The sequence below is a fragment of the Notolepis coatsorum genome, assembly GCF_963971535.1.
Source record: "Notolepis coatsorum genome assembly, chromosome: 17".
Taxonomy (NCBI): domain Eukaryota; kingdom Metazoa; phylum Chordata; class Actinopteri; order Aulopiformes; family Paralepididae; genus Notolepis; species Notolepis coatsorum.
Window position 1 is genome coordinate 18,661,061 of NC_140181.1, and position 15,352 is coordinate 18,676,412.

A 15,352-nucleotide genomic window follows, 5' to 3' on the forward strand; every position below is an offset into this window, starting at 1 on the left:
TCCTAACTTTCTTTGAGGGTATGGAAGCGGATAATGTGACGGAGGCGATCTGACTGGCTTCCCTGGTCTCTCAGCTTGTTACGGTTTATTTTTCCTATTATGTTCTTACTTTTCCTCTTCTCTAATATGCAGAATACAAGGGATATGTGACTGCTGTCGGGTGATTTAAAAGCTAAAAGGAAAAACAATGATTAACAACGATCTAAGATATTGTAGAATGATTTTGTCTGGTATAGGGGTGGGGGGAGGGAGGGCCTTATTTTATTTTTATTTTGGCCCATGTGGGACCACCTGTAAAAACAAAATCTCAAATAAAAAAACCTTGATCAAAAAAAAATTAGTACACTCATTTGAGTAGTGGAAAAGAGGTAGTAAATAAGTGTATACTTCTTCCTACTCCTTTTCGAACATGTAAATTGAGTTATGTTTTGCTTTTGTTTATTTATATATATTTTTTCCATTTAATTTCTTGATCAATGATTTCTTGATTTTATATTGTTTGTATTTATTTACATGTTCGAAATAAAGATTTCAAATTAAAAAAAATGTACAGGTGATCTGGGGGTCTAAAATATATAAATGAGTACTACTGAGTAATAGTGCTAATCAGATGTATGTACAGTGATACAAGTATATAAAGACAGTATGGTATACTAGTAAGTAGGGATGTCCGATATTATCGGCCTACCGATATTATCGGCCGATATCGGCATTAAAATGTGATATCGGAAAATATTGGTTTTAAATTTTTTTTTTTTTACATTTCTATAGAAATGATGTCCGATATTATTGGCCTACCGATATTATCGGCCGATATCGGCATTAAAATGTGATATCGGTATCGGAAATTAAGAGTTGGACAATATCGGTATAGGTAAAAAAGCCAATATCGAGCATCCCTACTAGTAAGTCATACTGGCCAGCAGCGAAACTAGTAATAGTAGGTAAGGGATATTTATAGATATAGAATCTACAGATATGTAAAAGGATTATGTGCAGGTATGTACAGACAAGTGGATATATATATATATATATATACCGTAATTCCTCTAATAGTAACCCCGGCTTGTATTTGTTTCAACTGTAGCAGGTACCAGGCTTGTATTAGGAGGAGGCCTGTATAAGAGGGAGGCCTATATTTCAAATTTTCAAACGGATCATAATGAATAAATCAACATTTTGTGTCAGTTTGAACCCAGTAAAATGTACTGGGTTCATTTATTGAAACCAAGTACTGTATGAAATAGTAAACAGTGCAATTACAGGTGGTCACTGGTCATTTCAACGTTTTCAAAGTGAAATCAAGTAACTAGCTCAGTATGCAGCTCAGTATATTAGTAACCCGGCTTGTATTAGGAGGCCGGCTTATAATTGCTTAGCTCAAGAGCGCACCCGGCCATTAATAGAGACCCGGTTTGTATTTGAGACCCGGTTACTATTAGAGGAATTACGGTATATATACACGGTAGGAATAAATATATATGTATATACAGCATTATTGTACATGCTATCATACAGGGTTATATGCAGATGTATAAGTAGGTATATAGGAGGATTATATGTTCAGACATATGTATATATATAAATGTGGTAAATATATGCGGTATATACAGCACTGTTGTACATGCTATCATACAGAGTATGGTAGACTAAAGTGAGGTGGTTTCCACTGATTTCTACCGTAATAAAACAAACTTAAATACTTTAGCCCCCCAATTCACATTACATTAAAACGTGCTGCAAGTGGTTTTCTTTAGTTAATAAGTGTTAAACAGCTCTACATTCCGACAGCAATCCCTGATATAGAGTGTCTGGTCAGTAACATGGGTCTGCAGTAAAAACAAAATACATGTTCTGATATCCTGTTCCCACTTCATCCAATCAGGAGAGAGAACCCTAGATATCTTTACTCATTTCAAGAAATCTTGCCAAGCCAAATTTGCTGGCAGATTATTTTACTTGTTTCAAGCAAATATTTATTTTTTATTTTTGTGGAGTTCTCTCTCCTGATTCGATAAAGTGAGAAACGGGATACCAGAACATGTATTTTCTGTTTACTGCAGAGCGGCGGGACTGGGAGACCCATGTTACTGACCAGACACTCTATAATAGTGATGGCCGTCGGGAGTGTAGAGCTATTATTTTAACAAAGAAAATACAGACGCAGCAACGTCTAATGAAATGTATTCTCGTACTTTTCGGGCTACCTTGACCGTCTCCCGTGTCCACGTCCGGGACCTTCCAGTCCATCTTGCGGCCTTTCTCGTAGAGGCCCTTCAGGGCCTTCCTCACTTCGTCCGTCCCGCCCCCGCCCCCGCAGCCCAGCTCCAGGTGCTTCCTGTAGAGCTGCAGGGCGGTGCGCGCATCCTCAATACTGTCGTGGGTCTCGCCCTGGATGTTCAAGTCTGAGGCAGAAAAAGATGCAAAGTCAGGAATAATGCAGAGAGTTTGTACTGAACTTGATCCAGTGATTGTCTTACACTCAGCGTGCCTAGAGTGTAAGTGCTGTTGCATAAATATTCTATATTTTATAATTAATTGATTACTGATTGATTTCTTATTTTCATGTATAAAGTAATAATTAGAAAAATAATGTGATGCATAAATAATTGTATGTAAAAAGCTCAATTCATTGGTCAACAATTAAACGTGATAGGCACAAAGTCACGAGAGTATGTCACATTTAACCGTAGAAAGAGAGTGGGCACGCTCTGGACGAGTTGAGCAAGAGTATACGCTGCTCGACCGGTTTTAATTTGATATTTTATCGACGTCTGGTGTTGTAGCAGACCGTCAAAACAAAGGTATTCCATAGGACAAGGACTCAAGAACCTCTTTTCCTGACAAGCGGCCAATAAGGTATTTTATTTCTTTGAGTAAATGCATTTTGTTTTATGCGCCATTGTATTGTAACCGTTGCATTGTAACCGTTGCATTTGTACTGTGTCTGTTCATCCAATAAATATAGTTCTCACGGCGTGAGAGGGACGAGGATTGTGATGATGAGCCCAAGACAATAAATGCCAGTTTTTATAAAGAACCGACCTGTGTTCGTGTGTCGTTGGGGAGAGAGCTACATAGAGTTTGTACTGAACTTGATCTAGTGATTGTCTTACACTTAAAGAGTGCCTAGAGTTTGTACTGAACTTGTTAGATCTGCTTTTGGCTTCTCTGCCCCTACCTCAAGGAATACCCTGCAGGAAACATTGAAAGTAGACACTCTAGTGTTTATGGGTCGGTTTAGAACCTTGATGATGGTTTTTAAATTGGTCCCTCTGTTTTTTAATTATTGTTGTAGTCCGATTGGCATGTATTCACTATGACACTTGTGAATGTAACGTCTCGACGACACTGTAAATGACTTCAGTGTATTTATCCAGTATAAAGATTGAATGACTGATTCATAAAGAAACAGTTCAGCCATTCAACACCTAATTTATGAACATGAAATTTGGGGGAAGTAACCGAAATAACAACGATCTGGGCCTAAAAGGTCTTGGGTGTCAAACCACAACAGAGCCAAGCTGTGTGATGTATGGAAATCATTTGAGGAACTGAATAACTGACGAAAGTGAGGAGAAGCAACTCACCTAGGAAATACCAAGCGAGGAACCGGAGAGAGATCATCCTCTTCCGAGGCATGTGGAACAGGTACACGGTGTCCATCACCTGTTCTTTCAGAACCTGTGGAACAAGGGAGTGTGGCTTCATCATCATGGTTCTGCCGTCTCCACTGATAACAGATGAGGAAACACCTGCTGATTCCATATTACACTCCCCTGTTCATTTTTATAAAGTGCTTGCCGGATTTCCCACAGAAATCACACAAATTGTGAAATTCTATATTATTCTTCCCGACTTTCCCCATTTTTTAAGGTCTGTGGGAACTTAAAACAAAGGGGTAATCACCTTTACCATGCACAATAACGGGTAATCACCTTTACCATGCAATATAACGGGTAATCACCTTTACCATGCACTATAACGGGTAATCACCTTTACCATGCACAATAACGGGTAATCACCTTTACCATGCACTATAACGGGTAATCACCTTTACCATGCACTATAACAGGTAATCACCTTTACCATGCACTATAACGGGTAATCACCTTTACCATGCACTATAACGGGTAATCACCTTTACCATGCACTATAATGGGTAATCACCTTTACCATGCACTATAACGGGTAATCACCTTTACCATGCACTATAATGGGTAATCACCTTTACCATGCACTATAATGGGTAATCACCTTTACCATGCACTATAACGGGTAATCACCTTTACCATGCACTATAACGGGTAATCACCTTTACCATGCACTATAATGGGTAATCACTAGGGATGCTCGATATTGGCTTTTTTACCGATACCGATATACCGATATTGTCCAACTCTTAATTTCCGATACCGATATCAACCGATACCGATATATGCAGGGTTCCCCCCCCCCCCCAAAAAATGGAATAATTTCAGGTAATTAACATTACATATCTCTTGTTGTGGAATTAACACAACATTATGCATACTTTTGACAATAAATAAAATCAGAATTTGTTCTGACTTGCTTGCCTGGGTAAATAAAGGTTATAGAAATGTAAAAAAAAAAAAAAAAATAATAATACTTTTTTTTTGAAAACCGATACCGATATTTTCCGATATCACATTTTAATGCCGATATCGGCCGATAATATCGGTAGGCCGATAATATCGGACATCTCTAGTAATCACCTTTACCATACACTATAACGGGTAATCACCTTTACCATGCACTATAACAGGTAATCACCTTTACCATGCACTATACACTATAACGGGTAATCACCTTTACCATGCACTATAACGGGTAATCACCTTTACCATGCACTATACACTATAATGGGTAATCACCTTTACCATGCACTATAACGGGTAATTACCTTTACCATGCACTATACACTATAATGGGTAATCACTAGGCCTGTCCCCGACTAAGGATTTGTATAGTCGACTTTGATTGGGCGAAATTTGCCGATAGTCGACTACCCCCCCGAATGCAACATTTTTAGTGGGTGCTTAATGTCTGAAGAAGTCGACTGAAGGCTTCTTGTCCTCTGCGAAAACATGCAATTGGTCCACTGATGGATACATCTTGATATGGCTAGTGTGTGAAATCCTCTTTCAGTGCCTCTGTGCCCGTTTTCTTAGGCAGTTAGCCTCTCTGGTATGTGTGCCATTAGCGTCAGCCACGCTTCTAGGCCTCTTTGCTTTTGGAAAGAATGATAAAAAAGAGAAAATTATAATCTTTATAAAAAAATAAAAATTGCATTAGACTAAGAGGTTGGCAGTCGACTACGGCTCCTTTCGATCGATTAGTCGACTATTCGACTAGTCGAAGGTCAGCCCTAGTAATCACCATTACCATGCACTATACACTATAACGGTTAATCACCATTAACATGCACTATACACTAACGGTTAATCACCTTTACCATGCACTATACACTACACTAACTACAAATCATCTGCTTCCTTTATGACTGGTTGGTTCTCAAGTTTGCTCTGCTTTTTCCTTTGTTGCTTCCAACACCTGGAACGCCCTCCGACTGACTCTGAAGCTGAAGGTTCTTCCTTCTTTTGCTACATTTTGCTACAAGTATGATCTCGAACCACTGTGTGTCGACTCGTAACTCTGTCTTAGCTGGTTTTTATTGTTTATTCTTACTTATCGTGCCTATATGTATGAAATCGCTGATAGACTGCGTCTTTGTTTTGTGAGCTTGTCGTCGCTGTAAATGAGGGGTAAACCTCAGTGTCTTACGAGTTGAAATAAAGGTTCGACTGTGAAGCTGTCCCTTACACAAAGCCATGTAAAAAGACTGTCTATTATAGATATATATTCTCAATCTCTGATTTGATGTGTCTACGTCTAACACTGGTAAAGAGACACGAAGGAGTGACTGGTTGTCTTGTTTTTTATTTTTCTTTGGGAGGGGGGGTGGTATATATATCTTTGTTTACATTTTTTTCCTCGTGAAGTCTCGATTTTGTCTGTTCTGTCTGCTTTGTTTGTATCTGTTAAAATATTGAATAAAAACAATATCAAGAAGAAATAAAGGTTTGAGATTAAATACAAATTAAATAAAATACTGGACGGTGGAACAAGCGTACCAACAGATTGATGACCCTGAAGTCCTTCTGCAAGCCGTGGCCGACGAAGCGCACGCCGGTGTCGATGAGGAAGCGCAGCTTCAGGTAGGTGGACTTCAGGGTGGTGAGGTGCTTGGAGGAGATCTTGGCATCCAGGTCCCCTGGTTTGATGCCGGAGTACTGCGTCAAATAGTCGACGACCTGTGGAGAAAAGCGAAAGCGGAGACAGACCGGGTTACGGCATCACCGACCACGCCTTCAATTTTCAGAGAGGCAACGTTTGATAAAAGCAGTTTTCATTTGATTGTTATGAAACAGTGGCCCCTATCTGACGTCCGTGTTCCATAACACCCCCCACTATCTGATGTCCGTGTTCCATAACGCCCATCTATCTGATGTCCATGTTCCATAACACCCCCCTATCTGACGTCCGTGTTCCATAACACGCCCCCCTATCTGACGTCCGTGTTCCATAACACCCCCCCCTATCTGACGTCCGTGTTCCATAACACCCCCCACTATCTGATGTCCGTGTTCCATAACGCCCATCTATCTGACGTCCATGTTCCATAACACCCCCCCCTATCTGACGTCCATGTTCCATAACACCCCCCCCTATCTGACGTCCATGTTCCATAACGCCCCCCCCCCCTATCTGACATCCATGTTCCATAACACCCCCCCCTATCTGACATCCATGTTCCATAACACCCCCCCCTATCTGACATCCATGTTCCATAACGCCCCCCCCTATCTGACGTCCATGTTCCATAACGCCCCCCCCCCCCCCTATCTGACGTCCATGTTCCATAACACCCCCCACTATCTGACGTCCATGTTCCATAACACCCCCCCTATCTGACGTCCATGTTCCATAACACCCCCCCTATCTGACGTCCATGTTCCATAACACCCCCCTATCTGACGTCCATGTTCCATAACACCCCCCCCTATCTGACGTCCATGTTCCATAACACCCCCCCCCTATCTGACGTCCATGTTCCATAACACCCCCCCCTATCTGACATCCATGTTCCATAACACCCCCCCCTATCTGACATCCATGTTCCATAACACCCCCCCCTATCTGACATCCATGTTCCATAACACCCCCCCCTATCTGACGTCCATGTTCCATAACGCCCCCCCCCCCTATCTGACGTCCATGTTCCATAACGCCCCCCTATCTGACGTCCATGTTCCATAACACCCCCCCCCTATCTGACGTCCATGTTCCATAACGCCCCCCCCCCCCCTATCTGACGTCCGTGTTCCATAACACCCCCCCCTATCTGACGTCCGTGTTCCATAACACCCCCCCTATCTGACATCCATGTTCCATAACACCCCCCCCTATCTGACGTCCATGTTCCATAACACCCCCCACTATCTGACGTCCATGTTCCATAACGCCCATCTATCTGATGTCCATGTTCCATAACACCCCCCTATCTGACGTCCGTGTTCCATAACACCCCCCTATCTGACGTCCGTGTTCCATAACACCCCCCCTATCTGACGTCCATGTTCCATAACACCCCCCTATCTGACGTCCATGTTCCATAACGCCCCCTATCTGACGTCCATGTTCCATAACGCCCCCCCCTATCTGACGTCCATGTTCCATAACGCCCCCCCCTATCTGACGTCCATGTTCCATAACGCCCCCCCTATCTGACATCCATGTTCCATAACACCCCCCCCTATCTGACGTCCATGTTCCATAACGCCCCCTCTATCTGACGTCCATGTTCCATAACGCCCCCCTATCTGACGTCCATGTTCCATAACACCCCCCCTATCTGACGTCCATGTTCCATAACGCCCCCCCCTATCTGACGTCCATGTTCCATAACACCCCCCCCTATCTGACATCCATGTTCCATAACACCCCCCCCTATCTGACGTCCATGTTCCATAACGCCCCCTCTATCTGACGTCCATGTTCCATAACACCCCCCCTATCTCACATCCATGTTCCATAATGCCCCCCTATCTGACGTCCATGTTCCATAACACCCCCCTATCTGACGTCCATGTTCCATAACACCCCCCTATCTGACGTCCATGTTCCATAATGCCCCCTATCTCACATCCATGTTCCATAACGCCCCCCTATCTGACGTCCATGTTCCATAACGCCCCCCTATCTGACGTCCATGTTCCATAACGCCCCCCTATCTGACGTCCATGTTCCATAACACCCCCCCCTATCTGACGTCCATGTTCCATAACGCCCCCCTATCTGACGTCCATGTTCCATAACGACCCTCTCACACCTGGACAAGAGGAAGGGGAACTATGTGAGAATGCTATTCATCGACTACAGCTCAGCATTCAATACCATAGTCCCCTCCAAACTCATAGCCAAGCTCAGGGACCTGGGCTTGAACTATGACCTCTGCCAGTGGGTCTTGGACTTCCTGACGGGCAGACCCCAGGTGGTGAGAGCAGGCAACTGCACCTCCTCATCCATCACCCTCAACATAGGGGCCCCCCAGGGCTGTGTTCTGAGTCCCCTCCTCTACTCCCTGTACACACATGACTGTGTGGCTCAGCGGAGTAACAACACAATCATCAAATTTGCTGACGACACAGTAGTGGTGGGCCTGATCTCTGCAAACGACGAGAGGGCCTACCTGGAAGAGGTCAAGGTCCTGGCGGGATGGTGCCAGGAGAACAGCCTCTCCCTGAACGTCAGCAAAACAAAGGAGATGATTGTGGACTTTAGGAGGTCGGGGGTCAGGGACTACAGCCCCCTCAGCATCGACGGGGCACCGGTTTAGAGAGTGAACAGTTTTAAGTACCTCGGAGCCCACATATCCGAGGACTTGACATGGACCACACACATTGACAGTGTTGTGAAGAAGGCACGACAACGCCTCTACTTCCTCAGGCGCCTAAGGAAGTTCCAAGTCAGTCAGAAGATCCTTAAGAACTTCTACTCATGTACAATAGAGAGCATCCTGACTGGCAATATCACCTCCTGGTTTGGGAATAGCACTGCACAAGACCGAAGCAGACTACAGAGTTCAACACGTTCAGCAGAACGCACAATTGGAGGGGGGCTTCCCACCCTCCAGAACATTTACAACAAGCGGTGCAGGGGTAAGGCTAAGATAATCATCAAGGACTCCAGCCACCCAAACAACTGCCTCTTTGAACTGCTGCGGTCAGGCAAGCGATACCGGAGTCTCATGGCGAGCACAGAAAGACTCAGAAGAAGCTTCTATCCCCAGGCCATCAGGCTGCTCAACGAACAATAAACACTATGCAACAACCATCAAATGCACACAGCACACACTCACTTTAAACAAACAACACACTGCAGCACCCACTCTCCACACTTTAGAACACCTAAACACACTTTATATTGATTGGTAAAGGATTTGCACTACAACTCGTACACCTTACTGTAAATTGTACCTAAATCGTACCTCATCCCATTTCTGCTTTGCACTATATAGTATTATATATTAGTACATTGCATAGTATATTGTATATTGTATGGTAACTCAGTTACTTCTATTCTGCATCGAACATTGTACATATGTCTATACTGAACACTGTGACTTCTATTTTTACTTCTATTTTACATGCTATACTATTTTATTTCATACTTATCTTGTCTAGCACAGTCTCTGGAGCGTAACAGTAAGAAGCATTTTGTATAAAAGTATTCTGTACTTCTGTATGACAACTATTAAAGGGGAACTATTTTACTATTTCTTTCACTATTTGGGCACTTTTACACAATTCCTGTGAGTCTATGGAACACCTCTGTAATATATATATATTTTTTATTCATTGTTTTGTATTTCTAATCAAGTCCTCAAAAACAGCATTTTTCTACCTCAAGATTTCGAGCTGTTTTGAGCCTGGGCTGCAGGTGCCACCTAAACCACTGTGCAGCAGTCGTCGTCTATCTCAACATTAACATGCAGCGGTGACTATATGACATCACATATAGGCACATTTTCAAACGACTCAGTTCAGTGAGGGTGAATATTGTGAGGGGAGAATTGGAAGAATGCGCCAATATGAGAATTTTGAGACATAGATCATATTAATATAAGTTCACATAGCTAGGAAACAATGCTAAACACTCAAAAAGGCCATTTATAAGATAGTTCCCCTTTAAAGAAACTTGAAACTATCTGACGTCCATGTTCCATAACACCCCCCTCAACCCCCTACACCCAATGGGAATACAATTTTCATCTATCAATTATGATTATTTTCCGTTTATCATGGGTATCTACTATCTATGAAATGATCAGCCATTAAAGTTTCTATTTGTTTCAGTTTGTTGGGTCATTGAAGCCTGTCAGTGTTGTGTGGCAAATGGAGGCTTCCAACAATGGGACCCAATCAAATCTTCATACAGTATATAATTCTTTTTTCTGGATTCAGGTTTGTATTTAACTTTTTACTACCAAACAAAACAATACAAAAAGTTAACATTTTCTTTACTAAAACGTGACACTTTCCCTGTTTCTGATGTGGGATTTATGATGTTGATTGTGCTTCACTTCATGTAGCTCCTCTCTGGTTCCAGTCAAGTTGCCGTCCTGATATTAAAACAATGATACCAGATACTGTTGTCCGGCAGCGTGGCTACATGAGTAGAGCTCCGGACTCATGATTGTAAGACTACCGGTTCGAGCCCCGGTCAAGGCCTGTTGTCGGAAAGTGGTGTTGTTGTCCAGCAGGGGGCACTCTGTCCTCTGGACTGGACTCAGTAACTATGCCCGTTACGGTGATAGGGACACCGTACAGCTGCAAGTGCCGTCCTTCGGATGAGACGCTAAACCGAGGTCCTGACTGAATCCTGACGGTCGTTAAAGAACCCAGGGCGCTTATCGCAAAGAGTAGGGGGTTCCCCGACGTTCCTGGCCAAATTCCCAATCAGGTCTCTGATATCAAGGCCACCTAATCATCCCTTCCCCTTAATTGGCTGATATCAATCCCCGTCTCCTGAGCCGTTCAGCCATTGTGTAGTGTGATGTGTGCCTGGTGCCAGTGTATGATAGTAATTGTGTAGTGTGATGTGTGCCTGGTGCCAGTGTATGGCAGTCATTGTGTAGTGTGATGTGTGCCTGGTGCCAGTGTATGGCAGCCATTGTGTAGTGTGATGGGTGCCTGGTGCCAGTGTATGGCAGTCATTGTGTAGTGTGATGTGTGCCTGGTGCCAGTGTATGATAGTAATTGTGATGTGTGCCTGGTGCCAGTGTATGGCAGCCATTGTGTAGTGTGATGGGTGCCTGGTGCCAGTGTATGGCAGCCATTGAGCCTGCGTAGCCCAAGGTAGGGTGCTACCAGTGGTGGTGAAGGAGGCAATTTCCACCGTACATTGTGGGGAGCACTTTGAGTGTCTAGAAAAGCGATATATATATATGTAATGAATTATTATTATTATTATTATTATTATTATTATTATTATTATTATTATTATTATTATTATCGTCACCTGCTCCTGGGTGGAGATGTAGTCATCGATGAAGGGAACGCCCTCGTTGGCCCCCTGACCGCGGACGCATGTGATCCGGGCCACAGACATCTGACTGGGCTTGATGGTGGACTTGGTGCCGTCGCTACGCAGCTCCGCCTCCTCCTGTAGACACAGACACACGTCATACAGGTCAACGAACGCCCGCTGTATTCCAGGACAGAGCCTCGTTCACTGCTCCTTTAAGCCTTTGATTTGATTTGATTTTTATTTGTCTCGAACATAGAAACATAAAACAAGTTTAAAAAACAAAAAGGTAAATAGTCAAAGACTATTTCCATACAATAAGTGTTCGAGAAGGAACAGGGGGAAGTAAAACAACTTATCAAGCCCGGGCGGCTACGTGGCGCAGTGGGCAAGGCGCTCGCAACGAATGCTGGAGACTAGGCTTGAACCTCCTGTTCAAGCCCCGCTCTCCACATTGCTTTCAGTTTAGCTGGTCGTCCACAGTAATACACATTGGCCGTATTACGGGGAGGGAAACTGAAGGGTGGGGATTGGGCGTTGTGGACAGCGACTCCTACAGGTCGGTTGGTGCGCCTGCGCAGTAGAATCAAGAAGCGACGGGGGCGGGGCCCCTCCAAAGCCCAGACCCCGGACGCTGAAAGATCGAGCTGCGCAGGGGAAAAGATGCGACGGCTGTTACCTCGAGTATCGGAGGGGACTCGTGCTATGTATGACTTAGTCCACATTGCAGCCGGCTTGTGGGAGGCAAGAAACAACGTTCAAAGACAGGGGAGGGTTGAATTGGATGATATGAAAATTGGGATGGGAGAAAAATTGAAAATGGGAGAAAAAGTGGATAAAAAAAATAATGTATCAAGCCCTGCCCCTTCCTTACAATATTTGACATTATAATTTAATAAAAATAAAAATAATATAACAAATAATAAAAAATAAAATAAAACTACAGTTTTTTATATATCCAAATGAGAAAAAATAATACCACACTTTCACTACCACAAATGATTAACCCTTTCACTGCGGCAATACAGAAGGTTAACCCTTTCCACTGCCACACGACAACCACCCTCCCCCTCACAAGCTCCCTGTGTGACGCGGAGGTGCAGCGGTCTCTGCGCGGGACACCCTACACGCGTGCGGCACCAGAGCAGTGTACGGCGGACGCACCTGGTTGAGCGTGACGAACTCGGCGTCCAGGCCCACCAGCTCTCCGGCCTGCGGCATCTCGCTGACCATGAGGGGGATGAAGGTGGCGTGGCTCTTCCTCTGCTTCCGGGCGAGCGACGCCTCGGTCAGCAGCACGCTGGCCTCGATGGGGTTCTTAACTGCGGGGGGGGGGGGGGGGGGGGGGGTGGACAACAAGTGTGCAGGTTACTGTACGTAAACGCAGCCGGTTACAGACGGTTTACCCACTTTACCCACTTTATATTTATTTATTGGTAAAGAGATTTGCACTACAACTCAAGTTGTACCTCATCCCATTTCTGCATTGTACTGTATATTGTATTGTAACTCAGTTAAAAAAAATGTTCTACTCTGTATTGTATATTGTATATATGTATATTGAACACTTTTGTTTACACTTGTTTACGTACTTTTGACTTTCTATTTTATACTTTATCTATTTTTATCTAGCACACTCTCCGGAGCAAAACAGGAAAAAAGCATTTCATATAAAAGTATTCTGTATTTTTGTATTGACAACTAATAAAGAAACTTGAACTTGAAACTTGAACGGGCATCTTCCTGACCGCGTGACCGGTTAACAAAAGGAGGATTGGAGCCGGCCGACAACTTACTGCGGAGATCGTATTTGGAGTGGTAGTTCCTCTTGGCGTAATACAGGATGCCCGGCACTTTCCAGTTCACGTCGAACTGTGCGGCTTCAGCCTGGGCGGAATTATTAAAGAAATTATAATCAAAAACGATTAAAAAAACAAAGGTAACAATTAAAAAACAATTCCATATTGTGGTCACCTGATTGGTCATCAAGGTTCTAAACCGACCCGTAGACACTAGAGTGTGAGACAATCATTGGATCAAGTTCGGTACAGACTCTAGGCACTCTGAGTGTAAGACAATCACTGGATCATGTACGACAGGGTCCAGTGGTCCATTCCTATAAAGAAGTAATATAATTTGGACAGTCATATTTGGAGTAGTAGTTCCTCTTGGCGTAATACAGGATGCCTGGCACTTTCTAGTTCACATTGAAATAAAAAATGTTATCAATGTCTTCACAATACCACTGTAGTAGTGATGTTTCATTATTATGAGAAGGATCACATGGGGTAATAACTATTTACCTTGTCGATTGGCTCGATCAAGAAATCGTTGAAAAGGTACCACTGCTGGTGTGTGACCCCCTGAAATAAACAAAGGATTCAATTGGAATATTATCATTCAAACACAATATCTGTACGGTTACTATACCGACTTGAAGAGGTCAATTCATGTCGTTTTCACAGACCAAGCCTAATTGACCATATTCACACGGCGGCCATTTTGCTGTCATGTCACACTCAGGTTGGGTGAAAGCAGGGTATCTGCCGGTTTCAATAAATAAAATGCAAGACTTTTTAATACCACTTAAGAGATTTAATACCAATTTCACGACCATAGTAGCAAAAAAGGAAAACAACACATAGCGACACTGCACTTTTCAATTCTGGCAGGTTTCATACGAGCTCTCGCCAGACGCACAGAGCTAAAATAAAATAATGACTTTAATACAAAAGCATTGTATTAAAGTCCCCACCCCCAAAAAAGAAAATGTAAATACCTGTGCAAATTCAATTAAAGACTTTTTAATACTTTTAAGGCCTTAAATTGAGGATTATGACTTTTTAACACTTTCACTGCCACTCACGAGATTTCTCTGATTTTTTTTTTCTTTTTTTTTTAGCGATCTGAAATCATATTGCATCACGCGAGCCTACCCGAGTATACCCGAGCACCGCCTGCGATCAGATGTGGAAAAAAGCGCCCCCTATCGTCTCCCAGATGACATAAGGGATTTTGGAATGGACTCAATGAAAATGGATGGGGAAAAAAATCCTGTACTCCACATTTTCCAGTCCACTGATGCAGCCGGGGTTACCACAGTTCATTCTGGAGCCTCTCAGCCCCGCGGAATCATGTACTGTGCTGTACACACGTTGGATCCATACACTTATCGATTTTTTCGAATGGTGATCAGGAATTGGAATATACCAGTTGGATACCATCTGATGTCAGGTAAGGAATCTATGTTATCAGTGTTAGGATAATCAGACTAATTTTGATGAAGATATAGGCTGTTTTGTGAAATGGGCTCTTTCGGTTTCACTGTAAAAGTCCAAGAGGAAATGAACACAGCGATTATCCGTGCGCGGCTCGAATGTGCTTGCGTGCACGTATAATATTGATCATCTAGCGTTTATTTGAAAACGATTCATAAATAGGCAGACGAATATCAACGTTCTGGAATATTCCAGTAAAAGACGATTATCATAGAATGGTCTAGAATGAACTGTTTTTTACCTCAAAACGAGTGCTTTTCAAAATGCTCTCAAACGGAAATGAAGTGATAAAAAACCAATCTGCCTTGACAGCACTGACTGGAAAAGGATTCTTTGATAAGCGACGGGCAGATTAGACACATAGCCATAATTTAAAACATAGATTAGGCGATATTAAGCGTAACATTGATGCCGATGGTGGCATTGAAGCGATACCTCTGGCGCCACCTCGTGGCATTCAAAGT

General features: G+C 43.3%; 1 protein-coding gene across 4 annotated transcripts in view; it reads right to left on the minus strand.

The window, feature by feature from the left end:
• pan2 (poly(A) specific ribonuclease subunit PAN2) overlaps positions 1 to 15,352 on the minus strand; it is a 64,878-nt gene that overhangs the window by 5,959 nt on the left and 43,567 nt on the right. For 3 of the 4 annotated variants that reach the window (XM_084332846.1, XM_084332844.1, XM_084332845.1), the window contains exons 19-25: positions 13,914 to 13,973; positions 13,407 to 13,497; positions 12,775 to 12,932; positions 11,605 to 11,748; positions 6,156 to 6,335; positions 3,591 to 3,684; positions 2,196 to 2,405 (exon numbers count right to left, since the gene is read on the minus strand). In XM_084332846.1, the coding sequence (XP_084188972.1) occupies positions 2,196 to 2,405; positions 3,591 to 3,684; positions 6,156 to 6,335; positions 11,605 to 11,748; positions 12,775 to 12,932; positions 13,407 to 13,497; positions 13,914 to 13,973 (937 nt within the window). The remainder of the gene's footprint in view (positions 1 to 2,195; positions 2,406 to 3,590; positions 3,685 to 6,155; positions 6,336 to 11,604; positions 11,749 to 12,774; positions 12,933 to 13,406; positions 13,498 to 13,913; positions 13,974 to 15,352) is intronic. The other variant, XM_084332847.1, reaches the window with a different exon arrangement.